The 17,838-nt window shown below is 34.1% G+C and overlaps 2 protein-coding genes and 2 pseudogenes across 2 annotated transcripts; 1 reads left to right on the top strand and 3 right to left on the bottom strand.

Moving 5' to 3' along the window:
* The first annotated feature begins 1,983 nt into the window (after positions 1–1,983).
* Positions 1,984–2,527, top strand: LOC148919038 (uncharacterized; annotated as a pseudogene).
* Positions 2,528–5,617: 3,090 nt separating this feature from the next.
* Positions 5,618–7,819, bottom strand: LOC148919037 (two-pore potassium channel 1-like). The gene is made up of 3 exons (XM_089049118.1): positions 7,538–7,819; positions 6,059–6,949; positions 5,618–5,933 (listed from the first exon to the last, which is right to left on the bottom strand). Exons 2-3 carry the CDS (start codon positions 6,907–6,909, stop codon positions 5,771–5,773), a joined length of 1,014 nt encoding a protein of 337 aa, XP_088905244.1. The 5' UTR covers positions 6,910–6,949; positions 7,538–7,819; the 3' UTR covers positions 5,618–5,770.
* A 2,277-nt stretch (positions 7,820–10,096) lies between these two features.
* Positions 10,097–12,450, bottom strand: LOC148919036 (uncharacterized; annotated as a pseudogene).
* Positions 12,451–12,773: 323 nt separating this feature from the next.
* On the bottom strand, positions 12,774–13,875 carry LOC148919035 (uncharacterized). Its single transcript, XM_089048768.1, has 3 exons — positions 13,580–13,875; positions 13,192–13,500; positions 12,774–13,110 (listed from the first exon to the last, which is right to left on the bottom strand). Exons 1-3 carry the CDS (start codon positions 13,873–13,875, stop codon positions 12,774–12,776), a joined length of 942 nt encoding a protein of 313 aa, XP_088904894.1.
* Positions 13,876–17,838: the final 3,963 nt, after the last annotated feature.

The raw sequence follows: 17,838 nt of genomic DNA, 5'->3' as shown, positions 1-17,838 counted from the left end.
AATGGAAGGAAGGAGACAAAATAAGCTTAAAAAGTTTTTTTTTTAATTTACACACCATTTTTTACTAAAGAAAAGCAATAATGTATTTATAAATTAGGCACAAAGACTATAAGTTATAAGAGCTATTACAAAATACCCATAAAGGGTTAATACAAAGATGAAAGCATAGTAACCGTAGGGTTAATCAAATATATAAAAGCATCAGCAACATCAGCGTACAGGTGTATCTCTACTAATAACCACATAAGGCCCCTAAGCATGAACAAGTCAGACATGAACTACGGTGCCTAAAACTTTACAACTTTCAAAACTCTCACAGTAGAGATTAGACTATATTTGGCGCCAACTCACAAAGACTTGGCGCAATTATTACAACTCAGAAACATGCACCCAACTCACCAAAGATTCCAAAGGCAACAAAACTACAAAAGTCATGCGAAATCACCAACTCACCCAAACAAAATCTAGCTAAAAACAGGTAAACAATCTAAAGAGGGGAGGAATGGAGAGGGAAGGGAGGGAAGGGTAGAGAAGGAGAGGAGGGGAGAGAGGCAAGGAGGGGAGGAGAGGGGTGGAAAGGAGGCCACCACCCTTAAAAGTGTGGCTGGAGCTAAGTTAATGAGGGGTTTTTTTTTAAGATGGTAAACTAAAGAAAATAATCATAATGCAATTTCCCAATATTTAATCCATGTTACTAGTTACTGGTTTACTAGTTTGTTGTTTTATTTTTTTCGGTATGAAGTTCTGGTTACTAATTCTTGATGTACTACAATTGTCAAATGGAAAAAACTTACTTGTAATGGGGACATTATTGTTTTACTATCTCGACGGTAATATAATGATATGAAAAAATTATCATGTATCATTTATGTTATTGACGAGAATAACAAAAAATGTTATCCCCATTTCATTAGAGTTTCTCTATTATCAAATCCATTTCAAAAGGTGCTATTAGTATTACTGGTTACTAGTTACTGCTGTACTAATTTTTATTTTTATTGTTCAAGTCACTGCTGTACTGATAATTATTCTCTTTTGGATGACTCTCCTGCCTCGAATTACCGAGCCACGTGTTAGATCTTAACTTTCCCAAAAACAAACAAAAACTTTGGTTAACTCTTCATTTGAAAAAGCACGACAATTTGTCTATTACACTGAAAACCGACAATGGGGCATATGTGGATCCATTCTAAGTTTTCCTTAAAATGACCATAACACCCTTGTTTACTACGGAAAAAGAACAAAAATTCAAACACTCTCTAACCACCTTCATTATTGTTGTCAAACTTTTTTTTGGGGGATAAATTTCACTGTTGTTTTCATCAGGTATTATACACACGTCAGGAAGCTAACTATGTTGCTCATTATTTAGCTAAGAGTGAATATCATTGTTGTCTTCACTTAATATCATTCGGGATGTTCTTTTAAATAATGAATATAATTGGAGTTAGACGTTAAGTTCCTTTCTCTCTTTCTTATAAATAATAAAATTTCTTTTATACTGTATATATTTCCTTAACAAACAGAAATAAATTGTAAATAAGACTTAAAATTAGTCGGAAAAAGTTTTTTTTTCTTTCCAAATATTAGATGCCAACTGATGTACTAAATGATACAACTCAATGCTCTAGAGAATCTCATACATGGGAAGTAAGGTTCCAATTCTACTTTGCTTATCTAAATGTCAATTTGAAAAAGTAATTTTGTTTTGCACTTCAACACTCTTCAAACTTTATTTTATTGTCTATTGGAACCATTTGTTCAAAGGTGGCTTACCAAACTGCACAAAGTTGTTAATTATGAGCAGATAGAAGATTGTAACAAAAAAGTTTGTAATCTATCTTAGTGATTATTATTCAAGTAAGAAAAATGCTACTCATCCCAAACTTTGTTCCTCTTCATGATGGGCATTTTGGTAAACAAACTGCAAGCTAATTACCATAAAGATGAAATTATGATCTGTGGGAAAATAAACAATTTTCACTCCAAAACAAAAGCTTAGGAGACAGAAGCATTCTCCCCTCCAGAGAATCTCTGCACTGTCAGATAACCTCTCTTCCTCCCTCTCTCTCTCTCTCTTTCTCTCTCTCTACAAAATCCAACCCAAACCTTCAATCTGCTCAAAACCCAACTCATGGAGATCCCAGAAAAGCTTCTCAAGTTCAGGTTCCACTTCCTCTTTGCACTCATTTTGTGCCTTACCCTTTACGCGATAACCCTCATGGCACCCAGATTTCTGACCATTTTGGCTTACTTTTGGCCTCTCTTCCTCTCCACCGCTCTCTTTCTCTTCGCTGTTGTTGTCTTCGGGAAGACCACGTTACCGGTTACCGAGGCTTCCGGTGAAGGCCTCCTGGATTATGTCGCCGGGCACCGGAACATGTCGTAAAGTTACAAGTCCGCAGGCAGAGCCAGAGTTGAGGAAAAGATCAGAAATTTTATTTTTTTTCTCTGTAATTTCTAACTTTTTCCTTTTTGCTTGTTTTTTTTTTCTCTTCCTTTTGGGTTGTAGTTGACAAATAGTTGACAGTAAATTCTAGGAAGAATAATGTCATAATTGACATATAGGTCCCTTTCATTTTGGCTTTCTTTTATTATTGTCACAATTAGTACTTACATTGGTACTTACATTTTTCTTTTTAGCACACTTGATATCATGCGATGAATCTGATTTATTATTAAGTAAATTTTTTTACGATTAACTAAACTAACCTATTATCTTTTTGTTAAGGCACTCACACTAGTGTTTTCAGCTCATTTAAGGTATTAAAATATTATGCAGAAATCCCAACGGTTAGTTTAGTGAAAAATGACATTGAACTTGCAAACTAGTGTTTTCATGTTCGAACTCTATAGTACAGTGGTAGTGTGTGTAGGAAAACATCACTCTTCTTAGTTTAATTATTGCAGGGCGGATTCAGTCCTTTTTCGGCTATGCGGCAGCTCGGTCAAAATTTTCAGAAAAATAAATACATGCATATGTACTTAACATATCGAAGAAGAATTTGCATAAATACATGCATATGTACTTAACATATCTGAAGAGAATTTGCTAATAATAACAATAATGTTGCGATAATTTAAGAATTTAAGACTTCTAAACTTCTCGTAGGGTAAAATTTTATATTTAAATATTGTTTTTTTTATTGCATTGTATTTGCTTGTAGTTCTTGTTTTTGTTAAACTTTAATTTATGTATATAGAGATGCATTAGTAAGTAAATTTCACTCGGCCGATTATCAAATCCTAAATCCGCCAGTGACTTGTACTTAAAAAAATTTATGCAAAATGATAAATTGGGAATGTGAATCTCTGCACTATTTGAGAAAAGAAAGGTGCTTGGAATGGTTTTATTTGGTTGGCGTATTTCAAAATATCACCTCCTGTCTCATGTGTTTTAATCTTAACTTTGCATAATTATGCATGATTGATGTGGAATATCGCTGCATAATAACAAAAATACATGATTGATTTGAAATATCGTTGTATAATAGTAAAAATATGTAATTGATTTGAAATATCGCCGTGTCATAGTAACATTCCAAGTGTAAGTGAGGGGGATGTAATCTGTAAAGAGAATAAGGTGTGGATTTTGCACTCCGTGAACTTTTTGGGAGGTGATGTGAGTGGTCGTGATTGGACGCAATGTCGAAGTCTCCCACGATGTGATTAACGTGTAATGGATCTAGTGGGCTGATAATGCCCATTTCATTATCTTCTTTTTGTTGTAATTGTTTGTAATTTTGTGCTTAGGGTATTTAGCTTTTCAACTATTTTTCTGCTTTTTTTATTTATATTTTTTATATTGCAGTTCCAGTCTTCCAGATAAGCCCTAAAATTGTGTACTGTGCACAGATTCCCTAATTTTTCCAAACCATTGACACCGACATTTTGTTTTTGTTTTCTTGTATTAATCTAATTGTACGATAAAGTCAAGTAGGGGAGGGGCCAATCTTTTAGGTCCAATAAGGTTTTGAAATTACAAAGTTGTACACTTCTCTCTGTTTGTTATACAATTGCTACTATAGTATGAGTAAATTTGTTAGAGCATTCACAATGAGAGGATGTATTTTAGGGGATGTAAAACCATTTTTACATTATTTTTACACTTTTAGAGAGTGTAAATACGTTTTTTGCTCTAATAAAAAATGATATAAATCCAAATATGCATATTTGATTTGTTTGTGACAATTGCTACTATAGTATGAGTAAATTTCTTAGAATTAGCGATTTAAATGTGTAGAATTTTTTAATACAAAGCGATAATCTAAATTACCACGGTATCATACAATTTGAGAGAAGTATTTTAACCCAAAAAACTGTACCATTCATCAGTTGGTCTAGTAACACTAACTTCATTAGAGGGGATTAATAGCTGTCAAAGTGTATTTAACTCCCACACCAATTCAATAGTTCATAAGAATTCCAAACAAATCAAATGGGTTATTCAAGTTTCATACTAATTAATCAATGGCCTAGAAATATCCACACAACTGTATTTATTAAATTAGTTAGCAATTTTTCGATTCATATTTTCGCTATATGTACTCCAAATTGAATATTTTACAATTTTCCCGCGCTAACACACTCGTGTCGTGCTATATGACCAAAAAAAAAAAAAACACTCCTGCTATAGGAGGGCTAAAAGAGGCGTATTGAAATCCCTTGCCTATTAAATTCTCAAATCAGAAAACACTAATATTTGTTCACATAACTGTAATGGCATACCGTAATATTCTATCAAAGTACGTCGTAGCGTAGGACATCTAATAAGTGGGCATAGTGGCGTATGATGTGATGGTACCTAAAAGTGGATCCACTGGATTATGGCCCCATCTAGCTGCGAGAGTTCAAGAAATTGAATGATTCTCCATAAGGTGTGTGGGGACCACATCATGTGTGCGCCCTACAATCATTTCAGTTTGACATCCGAGTGAGGCATTGCTTTGAGTTTGAGGTGACTGCTGGGCTCAGACCCACCAGATAATTACCATCAAGGTATGAATCATGGTAAGGGCGTTTAGATTAGGCCATATCTTTCAATTGCTAGATCAAATTGATTAGTCGTTAGATCAAATTAATTAGTATGATCCAATAATTAAGGTATAAGGTCTTCACTGTAGAATTACTCAAGTATGAATTGTCTTCTGGGCCATAGTAAGTGTTTTGCCTTGCCCAACTCAAAAAACCCAAAGAATATACACAAAATATTAAAAAATTTATTTTTTAAATGTTTTTTTTGAGTTCAATGTTTATACAAACAATATTGGAGATGGGAGCCCATTGCATACACAAAGGTTTCTTACTCCACGAGAACATATCCTTTCCTTTCAAGTAGAAACATAAATGCAGAAGCAGATAACCCAAGTTAACATCCTAATCTCTCATCATAATACAAAAAGGTTGATTCCCATTTTGATCAATCTCTTTCTATTATTGGCTAGAAGCAGTCCTATTTTGCAATGTGATGCCGACGACAAGTAAAGACTTTCGCGGTCATGAAATGCGAAATTTCAATGTCAGCAATTGTCATTATACAAGTTGGTTCACACATTGTATGAATCCAGTAAACCGAAATGAACAATGATCACTAAAATGCTTAGAGGCAGTCTAACCATTTTTAACCAAAGTGTTTATAAGGAAGAGATGTATTGGAGTGTTTCTGATATGGCCTCACGTATAAAATTTATATCACAGAAAGGGTAAGCAATCATACACATTACAATCTTACAAGACACTTCTCAGAATGAAAACCAGGATGATGCCAGAGTTACTTTTCTGTCGAAGGTGGTTGAGCAAGCACTATATCTGATATCGACAAGGTTCCTGACTGATCAACGTCAAGATCTTCAAATTCCTCCATCACGAGTCTAATATCTTCTTGGCTAATCTTCCCCATCTCTTTGAGCTTATATATGATAAATTCAGCAGCCCTATGGAAAAGAAAGGACGAGAAAGAGAATGGAAAGTTTGTTATGAAACTATCAGCAAATTTGAATTCAGAAATAAGCCCGTAATATGGAAACAATTTTGGGAAAAAAAAACACAATCCACATACCCAACTACCCCATCACCATCAAGATCAGCTGCCTCCAAATCTACATTTGTCGTCCTACGAGAAAGAACCCACTTGACCAACGCCCTTTGCCTGCTCTGGGAGTTTAGCTCAGCAATGTAGAGGAAAAACTGAGCTAAACAAATGGTACCTGTCAATATCCAGAATATTGCAAAAACACGCCCTGCTTGAGTTGAAAAGCTCTTATCTCCATACCCCAGGGTTGTGATGGTAGAACAAACGCAATAAAATGCATCGACAAGGTCCAATTTCTCAACAGTAGCTAGGAAGATTGTGCCAGCACTTATGAGTACCAAAAGAAGGATAAGAGCCACAATGCATTTGTACTTCAAACTGTTAGTCTCAGCATCTTTAAGAACTTGAATATGACCAACTTTTTCATGCATATGTAAGGCTTTAACAAGCAATATTTCCTGCTTCTCTACCAAGTAGTCAGCTGCTTTGCTCAAGATCAACCCAACAAGTGCCATTCCTGTGAAGACAAAAGCACAGGCCAGTAGTTTCGAAAGAATGCTGTTTGGCACTAGGTCTCCATATCCAACAGTGGTCATTGTCACAATACAGAAATAAACAGCATCAAGAACTCCATTTGTCTTCTTTCCCTTGATCTGGTTCCTGACGAGGTAGAAGCAGATAGTTCCTATGCCTAAGTAGAAAGCCAAGAATATAGCTACTTTACGAAAACTCGGGTGTAAATTTCGAAAAATGGATTCAGTAACTGGAACCGAGCCAGTGTTGGTTGTCTCCAAGGGTACATGCTCTGCAAGAGGAGCACTTCTACAACGGCGAAATTTTCTACTCTTCAGAGGTTCTCTCACATCATCCATAGCCATTAGGACGATTCACGATTTAGATTTCAGCAAATTACATGACCTGCAAAGCTAGAAGCTTAGGCAGGTTGCGAAATATAGCACGCCAGCTCTAGAATCCTTTAATTAACCGACTGATTTAACAATTAGTTACCAGCAAGTATGTTATTTAGTTGATCTACCATCTTTGAAGCATTGTTTGAAAACATTTTTCTACAGATTCTACAGGCACAACACAAAACTAAGATTGCAATAATCAATTACCCCTAAGACTAAACCTCAATGTTCATCTTCAATCAAAATGGTGAATTCTCTTTTCCAGATTTCATTACAAAATCCAGTTAAAAAAGTTCGACAGCGTATAGAAACTAGATTTATCTCAAAACAACATAAATCTTTAAGTAACTATAAACCCATAAACCAAAAAAAAAAAAAAAGAAAACCCATAAGCCAAAATTCAGTGATTCACCATAATTCTGCATAATCATAATTGGTAAATGCTCAATCAGTGATCAATCTCATAGTGAATTTTTTAGTGCAGTGATGAAATGAAAACCTTAAGCTGAGTAGTGAGGGTTGTTGCTGCTCTCAGACCAACTGAAATAACTAACTCTGTTTCAAGTATCAAAGTCAGTTAAGAGAGAGAACTCACCAGCCACCAGACCAGAATAGGCTGCACGTTCGAATTCTGCTTCTCACTTCTTCACAGGTCTGGAAGATCTCAGTCGCTGGACTTTCATCATTTCGCCGCGTACTTATTTCTTTTTCTTTAAACCAAAAAAATAGGATGGAATTTGTGCTTTTGTTTATTTGGGAAAGAGGAGGTGCTGCCAGTGCGTGCTTTCATAGCGTAAGACAGACACGTTTTGCAGTGGATGGATCGTTGGATCGAACCTCCAAAAGTCCAAGGCTCAACTGCGTTTGATCCATGTGCGACGTGTAGGACGATGGGCCGCAACATGAGGAGGCAGCGGCATTAATTCACATCACTTTTTCTTAAGAATTTGTTTATCATAAATCGTCCTTGAATTTTTTTAAACATTCTCATTATAGTCCTTCAATTTTCAAATTCATCAATATGATCCTTCATTTTTTTCTTTCTCTAAAGCTGAATTTGATTTCTGTCATTGCATTTCATCAAGAGTCTCATTAAAACTGGTCGTGTGTTAAGCTTTAAAAATATATTTTCATCGAAATATAGTTCATCAGCCTAAGAGGCAAAATAAAACTCTCGCTTCGCTCAATAAGGTGATTTATTCTCTATTTACAATTTTATACGGGAGTTTTATTAAGGAGAGCAAATAACCTCGTTGAATAAAGGACAATTTCTAATTAAAATTAATGACTCATCTAACTAGACATGACTAAGTTAAAGATATTTATCACTAACATGTAATTTTTGAATATTTATATATTTGATATACTTGCATTTTCTATTTCAACTCTGAATCTTACAATTCTAACTACACCCCTTGATTGACACTCCAAGACATCAAAACATCAAAAATCATATTGTCTATTCATTACAATCATAATTGTCCTTGACGAGTTTTCATATTTTGAAATCGTTGCGTAACAACCTTGCCATCTATACTATTAAAAATGTATTCTCAATATATGCAACCAAGCAATCATTCATCCACAAATCCCCCATTCAATTGCGTAACCGATTCCTCACAATATTCATAGCAAAAAATACTCGCTCTACACTTGCAATCACTACATGTAGGATTAGTGCTAGTGTCAGAAGCAAGTACACTAAAGGGTAGATCTAATCTTTTTTTGTCTCAACCATCTTTTGCACAAAATCAGTAATCCCTTTCAATTATGTAAATTCATTGTTAGAGCTCACGTCCCAAATGTAATTCTCAAGTTATTCTTCGAGTAACTTGAGGTCATGTTTAGAAAAATAACTTGGATAAAATTAGGCAAGTTGCATCAACTTTACTTTATCAAAAGCAGAGAATAAATTACTTGGACTCAAGCATACCATACAAAGAAGTAATTCAATATTCTTCTCATTTAACTGATCATTTAACTCTCTGAGTTGAATATTAATGACATCAATGAATAAATCAACACGATAACGATGTAAGCACTACAACAAAATAGGTATTAGTGGCCACCCACTTGGACACAGAAACTACCCTTTTTGGTCACTGAATGCAATTAGTGTCCAAATATTGGTGGTCAATAGAAGCTCGTCACAAATTCTATTTAGTGACCATTCTCAAGTATTGGTCACTACAAGACAATGAATTAGTGATTATGCTAGTGTGGTCACTAATAAAAGTGCGATTAGTGACCGCAACTTTGGTCACTAAAGGGCTATAATTTGGTCACCAAAACACTCATTTTGGTCACTAAAAGAGGGTCACGTGCCCACATTAGTAACCTACTTGCTTGGTCACTGATGTATTTCAAAAGATTGGTAACTAATTAGGTTTACCTATCCCTGTTTTTTATTGAATTATAATATGTAATCACAATTAATTTCTTTTTTAAACAGTGATATAGATCTCAAAATCAATCTATACATCTTTTCAAAAGCAATCCACACATCTTTTTAAAAGCAATCCATACATCTAACATTCTTCCAACAAATTCACAAAATGTCCCAAATCTCAAAACTAAAATTCTAGGTATTTAAGTTGAACCTAAATGTCAATTGTTTCCCAAAAACAAAGATCATAAGATTCATCACTAGTAGATTGTCCTTTGTCCTATGCCCTTTGATTGTCCTCTGATATACTAGAAATTTATCCCTAAGACCTGTATCAAACAAAGAATAATTATATACAAGAAGATAAAATCAAATGAAAAACATGATTTGTAGACTACCAATTAGGAGAAAAAAAAAATTAAGAAGGAAAGAACAAAACTATAACAAGACATCATTAGAGACAAATATATATAGTGAAAAACAGTAACAAGAAATCTTAATGGCTAGCTAATTTCATTGATTTGTTGTAATTTGGCACCATGGAACATATATACACAGTGACATATCAGTGAATTATAAGATATAACAATTGATATTTAAACTCAGTAAGATGAAAGTTATAAGCTAACCTCATTGATGGTGAAGTCGAGTATAACTACTCTAGTAATCTTTTTACTAGTTCATCCATCTCATTTTGCCTTGCATGTAAATCTTCTAACTGATACTTTTGTGCAGCATGATTCTCCTTCATTTATGTTAAGTCATTTGCTAGAAACATACATTGTTTCTCTGCATTATCAGCCCTTTTAGTTGCCTCAACTGTTGCATGACTATATTGTCCGACTTAAATGTTTTGGGTGTCAAACCTACTCCTAAGCCACGTATATAACCTGACCTAGGTGGACCAACAACGTTAGAAAGAATTGAGTCATATATTTCATCATCAGACATCAATTTAACAGATTCCTAATATGTTTGTGGCAGGTTCTTCAATTTCTTCATGTCATCCTACACAGAACATATACATCATGTTTATGTACAATAAGCTCAGAGGATCTGAAAAAGCTCAAAAGCAATAAAGACTTACAAAAGCATTCTTGGCATCTTCGCCAACCCATGTTGTTTTCTTTGTGCTAAATCGAGTGAGCTGAAACAAGTCAATGCGGCTAGGTTCTTCTCTAGTTTCAAAATTTCTCTATTTCATGTAGTTAGAGACCGCCATCATGTTAATTACACATTTAATAAATTAGAACTTCAAAAAATTCAATGTAAGAAGATTGTAAGGGTCAAATGAAGCTTACATTTCATATCTAATACAACTAAAGGCCTTTGTCCCAACACAATGTGTGATCTTCAATTTCTTTCTATTTTTCTTATTTTTTGCACTACTTTTCTACAAAAATAAGTATTAAAAGTAATGAGGAGTATTAGATGTATAACTAAATTGAAGTATTAAAAGTAATGAACACCATTAGGAGTGTATAACTAAGTTGAGGTGAGGATTAGCATATTTTAAGTAGCCTTAAAGTGAACTCAACATGGAACACTAAGCAATATAGACTACTGGAAAAGTTCCAGAAAAGTAATAGACTGCTAGAAAAGTAATATATGTTTTCATCAAAATATCTAAATGTAACTTCATTGCTAACTGATTCCACATCCATGAGCATAATGCCAAGAAGAGGAACTAGATAGTGTTTCACCTTCCACTCATCTTTTTATCATAATTGAACTAGATAGTTCCAATCATACTCTCCCATTGTTTGAGGTCGATGCTCAAGTGCCTCATTCTCGGATCCATACACTAGAAATTTCCGATGCAAATTGTAACGCCACGTGTAGCATCTTCGCTTCATATGATCCTTAATAGCCATATTCACATGAGGTTCATTGCTCAAATTGAATTTCTCCTAAAATTTTGAAGTTAACCATAAAAAAATTAAACACGATCTAGAAGCCAAATACTTCAAAGAAAATATAAGTAATGGAATGGAATTTAATGTACTTACATGGACCCGACGCATCATCAATGTAACATCTTTCTTTTCGATTTATTTCTAACTATCATCTCGTAAAGGAGCATTCCTTCGAAGTATGCACCCTAAATTTAGTGATGTAGCTTTGACAATTGTTTCTACGGCTCTCTTGGTATGTTTAGGAATGTCAATTTCAACTAAATCACCAGAACATCTTTTCTTTGATAGCTCAATACCTAGAGTCTGTTCACGCTTTTTCTTGCTGCTTTTTGAACCTACATCAATACACAAAATTTTCAATGTAAGAAAATTTAATTAGTGTAGATAAGTAACACTCAGATCAAACTAAGAGAATGATGTTAAGCATTCAACAAAATTTCAGAATTATGCAATTGGGAAAGAAATAATGTTAAGAATAACAGTCACAAAACAGATAAATTTCATCAAACTCTACATACAGTCACAAGCAACCTTTTATTGCAGTTAATTAAAAAATAGAGAATGTATAAACTAGCAATTGCATACTTGTAGTGTTGTTGTCCTCTTCCAAAGTTGGAGAGTGAGCTACTTGAGAAGACTCCAATAGTTCAGTATCCCGAGGAATCACTAATTTATCACGGTGAGGGGAAGATGACCCATACTGACTAGAAGTTGATGACCTGAGACGTTTGCATAAAGGTATAGGTGAAGATGGAGGCATTGATCGACATGTATTTTGGTTAGGATTGATGTTTGCAAGTCTTTCGTAATTGATGCAATACCTTCGTAGCTCGTCCTCTACCAGCCATAGCAATTTAAAACCTGTAAATAAATAAATAAAACTTAGAAACTGAAATATAAAAAGAAATGGAAACTAAAACAGAAACATAAACATAAACATAACCATAGCAATTTAAAACCTGTAAAAAAAAACCATAGAAACTGAAATATAAAACGAAATGGAAATTGAAACAGAAATAGAAACTTAAACATAAACATAAACGAAACCAATATCATTATCATTAGAATTGTTTTAATTTAAAAAAACTACATTACAATATCGTTATCACTGTCACTAGCATAGCTTAATTCTTCCTCAATGTCCCCATTGCTATGTGCACCATCTTCTACATCGCTTTCAACATGTTCCACAAGAATCATGTCCATGTCACATCTTTATGTAACAACACCTCATCTTCATTAACTTCCACAAAACTGACAAACTCATGCGACTCTTGTTGATATGGATCCTCGCATTTTTTTTACAACATAATTTACTTCTTTCTCTTTACAAAATCATAATTCCCTCGAGGTTGTGAGCTCTCTACAACTCGCCAACTATTACCAAGCTTTGTATCCTTTAAATAGAATACTTGTTGTGCTTGGCATGTAAGAACAAATGGATCGTTTTCATACCAAGTAATAGTGATATTAACACTTGGGAATTTGTATTCATCTATATGCATTCCCTTTTTCTCATCGAGGTCGAACTAATCACACTTGAAAATGATAACCTCGTTGCTCCTAAGGTTGATCTCTCTCAAAACACCATAGAAGTCAACACTCTTGCCTTGATGTTCTCCTTTAACAACCACTTCACAATTTTGAGTTCTATGATTCATCTCTCGATCTTGAGTGTGAAACCTAACCCCATTCATGACACAACTGTTGTATAGAGCCACTAAATTATTAGGTCCACTAGCCAAATTTAATAAGGATTCGATATCTTCTGCTTGCATATGTTGGAGAAACCATTCTAGAAATTCTTTTTCTTGCTTCTTTTCTACATCCGTAATATTTTGCTTTTCCAGTTCAACCTTATGTTCCCTACATAAAAAGACAGGCTAATATAAAGTAAGTAGTAGACAAATAGTGAATAAGGAAACTTACAAACAATATTTTGCTTACATTATATACGGGAACGCATCCTCATAATTGTTTAGCACATACAGCTGAATCTTTGTCCAATCAGTCAAAGTAAGCTCATCATCAATGACACCACCTAACAACTTGAATTTTTGTGTGAACACAGATAATCTAGTTTTCTTTGTCTCATCACTTCCATCATAATTTCTATCTTTCTTATTAAACTTTGTCTCAATACCACGTAGGTACATAGAACAAAATGTTAGGCAGTCATTGTCACAATAACCCTCAACCATTGACCTTTTAGGTTTGGCTTTGTTTCTAACATAACCCTTCAAAGTATGCATCTTCCTATACATATGCAAAGATGTATTAATATAGAAAATTATTTAGCATAAACATATAGACGGAACAATGTAAATTTACTCACCTTTCAAATGGATACATCCAAGAATATTGTGCTGGTCCAGCAAGTATTGCTTCGTGAGCTAGATGAAATGGTAAGTAGACTGTAATGTCAAAAAATGAAGGTGGAAATAGCATTTCCAACTTGCATAGGATGAATGTAATATTTTTATTGAGTCGTTCCAAGACATTTAGTTTCAAAGTCTTGGTAGTCAACTCCTTGAAAAATAAGCATGACTCTATAATGGCCTTATGGACATCCTTAGATAAGTATGCACATAATGCAATAGAGTAGTCATTGTAAAATAAAATGACAATCATGACTTTTCATTCCTGAAATATGAGAGTCCCTCATGTTTACACAACATGAGATATTTGATGTCATTCCATCTAGGAGTTTCACCTAATTTAAGAATTCACATAGTTCATTTTTCTCTATCTTTGAAAAGGTATAACATGCTCTAGGAAACCATATTTGACTATCACATTTTATGGGGTGCAAACTTTTCCTAATGCCAATAGGTTTCATATCAAGCCGAGTGCCATATTTGTCCTTTTTCTTACCCTTTGTGTCCATCAATGTTTCTAAAATATTCTCACACACATTCTTTTCTATGTGCATTATGTCAAGATTGTGATGCAATTTCAATGTTCTCCAATAGGGTAATTGAATGAAAATACTTCACTTTGTCCAATTTAATTGTTCCTCAGAATGCTTTCTCTTTCCTTCCTCTCCAAGCTCCCTCTCGAAACATGGTAGTGTATCACGAGTCAATTGTTCAACTACATCATCTCCTGATAAAAACTTAGGTTTTAACCTCTTCTCAACCATACCATCAAAGTCCAAATTTTTGCGCAATCTATTACTTTGTGGCAAAAACCAATGATGACCGAGGTAGACTATTTTCTTCTCATTTGACAACCATTTATTACATGTATCTTTATTGCATAAAGGGCAAGCCAATTTTCTTTTGTACTCCAACCAGACAATTCTCCGTATGCAGGAAGATCACTAATTGTCCATAATAATGATGCATATAAATGAAAAATTTGTCTACATTCAACATCATATGTAGCAACACCAACTTCCCAAAATTCTTTCAACTTTTTGGTTAAAGGTTGAAAAAATACATCAATGTCATTCCTAGGAGCCTTTGGTCCTAGAATAAGTAAAGACATCATAAAAAAAGGATCTTTCATACATTTCCATGGAGGCAGATTGTGTAGAACAAGAAAAATTGGCCACATGCTATAATTTGTACTCTTGTTCCCAAATAGATTGAATCCATCACTCGATAACCTCGTTCTAACATTCCTTGAATTCAATGCAAATGATTCGTGTTGTCGATCAAAGTAGTTCTATGCTTCAGAATCAGTTGGATGTCTCCACACCCCATCATCAATTCTTCTATCCTTATGCCACCTCACATCTAGAGTAGTTTTTTTAGATATAAAAAGCCTTTGCAACCTAGGAATTAAAGGCAAGTGTCTTAAGATTTTTTGGGGAATCCTTTTCCTTTTGTCATTGCCTATAACATACCTAGGGGTATGACATTTTGGACACTCTTGTTCATCTTCATGTTCCTCCCAAAAAAGCACACAATTATTTTCACATACATGAATCTTATCATAACCAAGACCCAACTCTCTAATATTTTTTTTTGCATCATGATAAGATCTTGGTATTGTGTTACCATTAGGAAATGCCTATTTTAACAGCTGAAGCAAAGTTGTAAAAAATTTATTGGTGCATCAATTAATTATCTTCAAGTGAAGCAACTTCACCATGAAAGACAATTTAGAGATATTCCGATAACCAGGATACAATTCTTGCTTTACATCACTCACCAATTTTGTAAAACTATTTGCTTCTCCACTAGGAACATGATCTTGTGATTCCCAATCATCCCCAAATCTATTTTCTTGTAAGTCATGTAGCATTCATTACTAGAAAAACATGTATTTACGGTATGCAATGCGCATCGTAAAATGGTATTTACGGTGCACGCCGCTACGAAAGGTCGAGTCGTAAAAGTCCATTTCATTTACGGTGTTTATTGCACGCCTTAAAAGACCTTTCAATGCAGGCCATAAAAGGGTATTTAAGGCACATCGCGTGCCACGAAAGGCCCACCTGTTTCATTTACGGCATATATTATGGGCTGTAAAATACTTTTTGCGGCTTACTATGCACGCCATGAAAGACCATTTTTATTACAATTTAAGGCATTCATTGCACGCCGTGATTGACTTTAATGTTTTTTTAAAAAATATTAATCAATTTCTTGCTTGCTCATGTTTCATAACATTATATTTAAATTGTCTAGTATACCCTGAGCAAATGATTTTAAAAAAAGAGAGAAGTACAATAACTGAGCTTTAAAAATAAAAGACATTTTATTGAGAACTATACCCAATCATAATAATTCCAAATACAAACTTTGTCACATATAACCTATGCAAAAACACACTCCTAGCAAGCTAAAAAACAATACTCACACACATCCTGCGAGCAGTAGACATCACTCATACTCTGCAACAAGAGAATCACGTGCTGGTTTTGTAATTGATTCTCCAAGATTACTAATAAGAACACATGCCATAGAGGTATAAAGGGCTTTAGCTGCAACATGGATGAGTGTCATTGTTATTGGACCCCAAGATAGGACATGTAAAAGAACATATATACACTATTTTTGTTGACCTGTAAAAAGTATACAAAAAAGATATAATTAGTTCACATCCCCGAATCCGTTCAGTCATGAGGATAACAACAAAATTTAATCTCTAACACCTTATGCAAAAACATCCTGCCTTCAAAACTGAAAGTGAAACCCAAAAAAAAAAAAATTGGAGACAGCAACCGAAACATAATGGAGACAGAAACCAAAACAGAGCAAGCCCAATATCTCATTCAATCACATATCAATAAATCATTCAATATCACAGACCACTTAATTAGTGAACTCACCACTGTTGGTACTGAGTGACCTTCATCCATAATCACCACCATACTCACCTAGTCATCCAAAACAACTATTGCTTTTGATTTTGAACTATTTCCACCTAAAATATAACGAAAATATGAACTACAATCATATTCTATAAAACATAATATCTAATTTCTAAGATATAACAAAAATCAATCTCTATCACATATAACCTATGCAAAAACACTCTAGTTGACAAGCTACAATCAGTAACTAGGAAAAAAATTAAATAGAAGAATAAAAGTGAATTCTAGGGATGAGAGTGCATGGTGGTATCTAAGTTTGTTTACTTCTCACACCTAAGGACAATAGGAAACAAATAAAGTAATATCATGGTATAACAAAATATGCTTCACACCAATATACTCACTGTCACAACAACTTATATGACCAAGCAGATAGTCATCTCCTATGCTGTTTGAAGCAAATTGAGAAAGCATAATGAATACATAAAAGAAACCAAGCAGATAGTCATCTCCTATGTTGTTTGACAAAAACTTTAATCAACATTCACCAGTAGACACTGCCACAGCTTAAACTGCACATAAACAAGCAAATCAATCTCACTCTCCTCCATCACTCACCACTAGACATTGCCACAGCTTAAACAAAAATGAAGAACATAAAATGTACTTGCGATGCAAAACCACACCTGACTTCCTCCTATCATTCATTGTTAGTAAAACATAAAACATCTACTCAACAACCAAACAAATATCAAATGCCAAAATTTCAACATGTAAAGCACAGATCATTCAAAAATATTAATCACAAACCATACCAGTCAATTAGTTTGAAAAAAAAAGAAGGAATCCTAGCAGAATCTGAACTCAAGTGGTTAAATTCGTATTCATTAGTTTTATAAGTTACTGCATTTGCAATCCAATAACTTCACTTTGCCCTTAAATTTTTTCCCCAGGAAACAAATAGAGCCCAGTTTGCACAGATCTAATAATGAAATTAAACATGAAGCTAAATGATTACCAATTTTTAGTGCATGAGATAAGTCGTTTGTGATTACCAATTTTTTTGTAGTGCATGAGATAAGTCGTTTGTGATTACCAATTTTTTTTTTAAATCAAGTGTAGACCAAAAATGAAGCTAAATGATTGCATAAAAGTCAATAAAACCTTTGCTTCAAATTTTTGTTCATAACCTAATTCATCTGTTCTTACAATCTTAAGTACATCTATCATAGACAGGAACATGTTTTCCAAACTGATTAAACAATCACAATGAGAACTCCGTCGAGTATCACTTGACCACTTGAGATTAGTTTCTTAATTCAGGTCAT

The sequence above is a fragment of the Prunus mume genome, linkage group LG3 (genome assembly GCF_029339155.1).
Source record: "Prunus mume cultivar Tortuosa linkage group LG3, ASM2933915v1, whole genome shotgun sequence".
NCBI classification, from domain to species: Eukaryota; Viridiplantae; Streptophyta; class Magnoliopsida; order Rosales; family Rosaceae; genus Prunus; species Prunus mume.
This window is presented reverse-complemented; position numbering and strand designations above follow the sequence as displayed.